Raw genomic sequence first — 6473 nt, forward strand, 5'->3', positions numbered from 1 at the left:
TCAAAAAAAAAAAAAAAAAAAAAAAAAATTTCCCAGTTTTATTGGGTTGGTGCAAAAGTAATTGCGGTTTTTGCCATTAAAAATAATTGGCGGGGCGTGGTGGCGCATGCCTGTAATCTCAGCACTTTGGGAAGCCAAGGTGGACGGATTATTTGAGGTCAAGAGTTTGAAACCAGCCTGGCCAACATGGTGATACCCTGTCTCTACTAAAAATACAAAAGTTAAGGGCATGGTGGTACACACCTGTAATCCCGGCTTCTCAGGGAGCTGAGGCAGGAGAATCTATTGAACCCGGGAGTCAGAGGTTGCAGTGAGCCGAGGTGGTGCCACTGCACTCCAGCCTGAGTGACAGAGCAAGACTGTCTCAAAAAAAAAAAAAAAAAGTAACTTTTAATATGGCAGATGTTCATAGATAATAACCCACATAAAAGCTAAAGGAATCCTAAGACCTAAATGTTTGAGAACTGTGGCATTAGAGGCTGGGAAGGACCACAGAGGTGACCACCCTGGCAGGTCTTGTACTTGGTCTTACTGCAAGAGTCACCACTAGCCTTTTGACCTGTCCTGAGGCTCAGGAAATTATCTCTGCCAAAGGGCACTGCAGTCCCTGCAGCCCAAGCAGCTGTACCCCTCTGGAGAGAAAGGCACAAATCCCTTCAGTTTGGTTTTCTTTGGCCCTTCTGCTGTGAAGCAAGCCTCAGTCCTAGATGCTCTGACCAAAGTAAGAAAGTAAGAGTTTGGGCTGAATTTGTTTCCTTATGATTCTGCTGAAAAGACTGCATGTCAGTTTGTCCTGTGCCGTAAAAGTAGTGAAACGATCAGCCGTGGCCAGGCACGGTGGCTCACACCTGTAATCCCAGCACTTTGGGTGGCCGAGGTGGGAGAATCACCTGAGGTTGGGAGTTTGAGACCAGCCTTACCAACATGGTGAAACCACATCTCTACTAAAAATACACAGTTAGCCGGGCATGGTGACACATGCCTGTAATCCCAGCTACTCAGGAGGCTGAGGCAGGAGAATCACTTGAACCTGGGAGATGGAGCATGCAGTGAGCTAGCTATGTTTGCACCGTTGCACTCCAGCCTGGGCAACAAGAGTGAAACTGTCTCAAAAAAATAAATAAAATAATAAAAATACAAAAATTAGCTGGTCATGGTGATGCATGCCTGTAGTCCCAGCTCCTTGGGAGGCTGAGACAGAAGAATCGCTTGAACCCGGGAGGCGGAGGTTGCAGTGAGCTGAGATCATGCCACTACACTCCAGCTTGGGTGATAGAGCAAGACTCTGTCTTTAAAAAAAAAAAAAAGAGAGATCAACCACATCTGGGTCACTTTGTGCTCAGGCTACCTCAAATGCCATGCTGAGAAGCATGGGCCTTATAATAATTTAAATCAACATTAAAAATAAATAGGCTGACTGTGGTGGCTCATAGCTGTAATCCTAACACTTTGGGAGATTGAAGTGGGAGGATCACTTGAGCCCAGGAGTTTAAGAACAACCTGGGCAACATGGTGAGACCCCACCCCAACAAAAAAAATTTTTTTAAACATCAGCCTAGTGTGTTGGTGCACATCTGTAGTCCCAGCTACTCAGGAGACGGGTTACAGTGAGCTGTGATGATCACACCACTGCATGTCAGCCCAAGTGACAGAGCAAGACTGTCTCTTAAAAAAAATAGAAAAGTAACATTCTAGCAGTGTGTTTATACTATTGGATATCCTGCACCACTGTTCTGGGCACTACACAAATATAGGAAAAAGTGTGATAAGGAGCTGAGCTAATTGAAATTGAGAAGAAGGTGATGGGAATGGAACAGAGGAGTGATGGAAGAGATTTGGATCTTTTAAATTGACAAACAGAAAAATAAGATTATTCTTCTGAAGTGTTGCAGTTAGGAATTGGAAACGTTTTGAATGCAAAGAATATTAGTCTAGCCCTTAATGTTGAGTGAATGAGGAGGGCAAGTTGGAAGGGAGTCTGTGTTGAGAAGAAAATTAAATGAGATTTACTCTGAGTGGGGGAATGGAAGGAAGTGTGGAGTTGGGGGGAGTGGAAGGAGGTGTGGAATTGGAGGACTGGACAGTTTTCAGCTGAGATGCCCAGGTCTAGCAATAAGGTCTTGGCAACCCGGAGGAGCTGGAAAGTTGGCAGAGGTAGTCATTTTGTAAGTCACCACAGGGTGGTGCTGTTGACTGCAGAAGGGGATGTGGTCAGCTGCACCCTCTGCATCCACCATAGTGCAGTGTTTTCATCCATCAGAATCCCAGGTCCTATGAGTGTGAAACGTCTCTTCTCTGGTATTCCAAATAGGATTCTGAAACCCCAGAAAGCAGGAATTATGAGCTTACCATGATGAGCAAGGAAGACATCAGTAAACTCCTGCATTCAACAGTAATGTAAATTCACATCATTGTAGCAGTGATTTTACCACCTTGAAGGGAGCACCCTAAAAATTCTCACTCACCAGTCCTCACTGTACAATCATCTGTTAAAGTTTACTTTAAAATACAAGATGATGTAGGAATTTCTCTTTAACTGTTACCAAATAAAAATTAAAGGCAGTTTATGGGCCGGGCGCGGTGGCTCAAGCCTGTAATCCCAGCACTTTGGGAGGCCGAGGCGGGTGGATCACGAGGTCAAGAGATTGAGACCATCCTAGTCAACATGGTGAAACCCCGTCTCTACTAAAAGTACAAAAAATTAGCTGGGCATGGTGGTGCGTGCCTGTAATCCCAGCTACTCAGGAGGCTGAGGCAGGAGAATTGCCTGAACCCAGGAGGCGGAGGTTGCGGTGAGCCGCCTTCGCGCCATTGCTTTTGGGCGGGTTGAATAAGAGTGAATCTGGGTCAAAAAAAAAAAAAAAAAGGGCAGTTTATGAATTCATTCAAATAAAAACTGAGTGAAATTATTTAATTCTTACAGATTTTTAAAATTTGCTACTATATACAGCTGTCTTGTATGCAAAAAGTAATGTGGAGAAGAAACATTTGAGGCCTTTGGTTTAAGAGCTAAAAGTCAGGACTTGGTCTGAAACTGACACCTGGTATTAGGCAGAAAGCTTATGTAACTAGGTAATATCTGTGTGATCTTCCTGTTTGCAACAACTACGGTCTGAGTAGCCTGTGGGTATGTTATATAACTCCTTCCTTGGAGTCTTTTTGAAAAATGAAACGTCAGTAAGACCAAGACCTCTCAGGTTTGCTGACACCAAAAGTGTACAGACTGTGCCGTAGGATCTTAGCCGCCCAAAGCTCCCTGAGCGTTTCCAAGGGCAGGGTACTGTTCTGAAACATATTCTTCTGGGTGTCATGTGAGGCCTTAGGAAGAATTTTTATATGTGTGGCTTAGAGAAAAAGGCAGAATAAATACTTTGTAAAAAGCTTTAAGATGAAGTAAAAACTAAAGGAATAAAATACCTTTGTTTTTAATCCTTATTTGAGGACCATTACATACGCAATATGCTGTGACTTTCCCTGAAGTTGGCCATTTTTTAGTGAATACATTTGAATAAAAATCTTTGGTTAGGACCTGCCCATTTTGAAAGACTTCATTAACTGACACTTCTGTGTGGTTCTTTGCATAAGTAGCTTTCATAAAGTGATGCCAGTGCCTTTATATCTCACACTTCAGGCACTTCACAGGGTATTGCCTTCAGGGGCAGTGTGCTTTCATTTTAATCCTACCACCTGCTATGTTTGGATGGATAGGTGGATGAATGAGTGTTAATTTCCCATTTTCAAGTAGAAAATAAAATTATAAAAGAGCAATAAGATCCAAAAACTCAGAGTACTACTTGACTTTAGCATGTAACTAAATCTTTCCTTTTGCTGAGAGTGAGGTAAGAAGTTGAGCCCACCCCTCAGTGATCTCCCCCTCCTTTGGATTGCTGGTATATTTGGTCCCTGTTCTGGGGGTGGGGGAGAGGAGAGAAATGATCACATTTTGTTTATCTGTGTATGCTCTGTTATCTCTGGTATCAAGGTAAATCTTCTTGAGTGGTTATTGAAGTATTTGGAGTTTCTGTGCTTTTGCCAGATGTGCTCAGCAATTTGTTTTTTATAAACACACTTTATCTCTCATGCTAAGAAGTGTTTCATTTCAGAATCACAGCTGTGTGTTTGGTAAGAGCCTCTTGATTTTTAAGTCTACTTTGATGTTGAGAAGGGGTCTGTGTTGCCCAGGCTGATCTTGAAGTCCTGGGCTCAAGCAGTTTTTCTTCCTAGGTCTCCCCAAGTGCCGGGATTACAGGCGTGAGCCAGCATGCCAGGCACTGTTGCAATTTTTTAAACATGGGGTTTTTCTATATCTACACTTAGATCTTTTTATTTTTGTTTTTAGGTCCTACTGCTCTGTTGGCTCATGAAATAGGTTTTGGAAGTAAAGTTACAACACATCCGCTTGCTAAAGACAAAATGATGAACGGAGGTAAGTATATACTTGCATTATTATTATTATTTTTTTTTGAGGCATAGCCTCACTCTGTTGCCCAGGCTGGAGTGCAGTGGCACGATCTCAGCTCACTGCAACCTTCACCTCCCGGGTTCAAGCAATTCTTCTGCCTCAGCCTCCTGAGTAGCTTGGATTACAGGTGCATGCCACCATGCTTAGCTAATTTTTGTATTTTTATTAGAGGTGTGGTTTCTCCCTGTTGGTCAGGCTGGTCTCAAACTCCTGACCTTGTGATCTGCCCGCCTTGGCTTCCCAAAGGGCTGGGCTTACAGGCGTGAGCCACCGTGCCCAGCCTATATGCTTATATTTTAATGTACAAAGAAAAACACTGTCATTTAGTGTTGTTTTTCAACTAGAATCTAATTCATAGATAATTCTCTGTGGGCCAAGGTGTGGTGGGAGACGCCACTCACTGTGGGCTGGAGGGGCAGTGTTTGCCAGCCTCTGTGTATACAGTGGGCGGGGCATGTGGCCAGCACCAATGGCCATTTGGATTCTGGATCATTGAAGGTGAAAATATTAATGAAATCGGGTTTAACTAGCATTTTGGTTAAATGCTTAGCCAGCTGCCTGAGAGTGAACTTTCAATCTCCACAGCAGTTTCAGAGTATGCCCTTTGACCCCCAGTTCAAAGTCAAATGGACATTGCTCTGAGAACCAGTTGCAGGCATACTTCTTGCTGGTGTGTTTCTTTTTAAATATCAGCTAGACATTTAGTTTTTACTAATTTATTTTTATAAAAGTAACTTCTGTTGATGATAAAAAATGCAAATATTAGAGAAGGGATGTGAAGTAAAAACAAATGTTTCTCCTTTGTCTTGCCACCCCTCTCTACTTCTCACAGGTAACTTCTGCTAAAAGTTTCTTGTAGACTGGGCACAGTGGCTCCCACCTGTAATCCCAATACTTTGGGAGGCTGAGGCAGGTGGATCGTTGAGCCCGGGAGTTTGAGACCAGTCTGGGCAACATGGTGAAACTCCATCTCTACTAAAAATACAAAAAACATTAGCCAGACGTGGTGAAGCACACTGGTAGTTGTGGCTGCGTGTGAGGCTGAGATGCGATGGTCATTTAAGCCCAGGAGGTCAAAGCTGTGATGAGCTGTGATCTCGCCACTGCACTCCGGCCTGGGGGACAGAGCAAGACCCTATCTCAAAAAAAAAAAAAAAGTTTCTTATATAACTGTAGAATTTTATTTGCACATACTCATTATCCTTTTTAACTAAAATGAGATCTAAATGTATTGTTCTGCAGCTTGCATTTTAACTTAGTGTCATATCTTATGTTATCTTTTAACAGCACATGTAGATTTAAATTTGCTTCATCCTGTTAAGTGCAGCTGCTAGCCCAGTGTTGGAATGTGCCATGCTGTATGTAACCTTCTCCTGGGGGTGGGCACGGAGGTAGTTTTGCCCTTGTAAATCATGGCATAATGAACATCCTTGAATGCCATTGTGATCGTAACTGAGCTCCCTTTTAAAAGTGATGCACTGGCCGGGCGCGGTGGCTCACGCCTGTAATCCCAGCACTTTGGGAGGCCGAGGCGGGTGGATCACGAGGTCAAGAGATCGAGACCATCCTGGTCAACGTGGTGAAACCCCGTCTCTACTAAAAATGCAAAAAATTAGCTGGGCATGGTGGTGCATGCCTGTAGTCCCAGCCACTCGGGAGGCTGAGACAGGAGAATTGCCTGAACCCAGGAGGCGGAGGTTGCGGTGAGCCGAGATCGCGCCATTGCACTCCAGCCTGGGTAACAAGAGCGAAACTCCGTCTCAAAAAAAAAAAAAAAGTGGTGCACTTTTCATTACCGAGAACCAGCTGGGTTGGGAGACTCCCACCTAGGCGGTGCTAAAGGTATTTGAGAGGCAGACACCCAGACAGCACAACAGAGTGGATCTATCCTGGGGACCAAGAGCCTGAGAGCCTGTGGGGCTGATGGCTCTCCAGGCTGAAGGCCCCGAGCAGAGAGGTTCATCCACGCATTTATCTGTTCTTTGACAGATGGTTCTTTTTTTTTTTTTTT

At 44.0% G+C, this 6473-nt stretch overlaps 1 protein-coding gene across 4 annotated transcripts in view; it reads left to right on the forward strand.

Annotated features, from left to right (window-relative positions):
* PARK7 (Parkinsonism associated deglycase) overlaps nt 1-6473 on the forward strand; it is a 22900-nt gene that overhangs the window by 10601 nt on the left and 5826 nt on the right. For all 4 annotated transcript variants that reach the window (XM_032300280.1, XM_032300282.1, XM_032300283.1 and 1 more), the window contains one exon: nt 4340-4426. In XM_032300280.1, the coding sequence (XP_032156171.1) occupies nt 4340-4426 (87 nt within the window). The remainder of the gene's footprint in view (nt 1-4339; nt 4427-6473) is intronic.

Source organism: Sapajus apella, unplaced genomic scaffold (genome assembly GCF_009761245.1).
Source record: "Sapajus apella isolate SASKATOON/1434 unplaced genomic scaffold, GSC_monkey_1.0 scaffold43, whole genome shotgun sequence".
In the NCBI taxonomy this organism is placed as follows: Eukaryota; Metazoa; Chordata; class Mammalia; order Primates; family Cebidae; genus Sapajus; species Sapajus apella.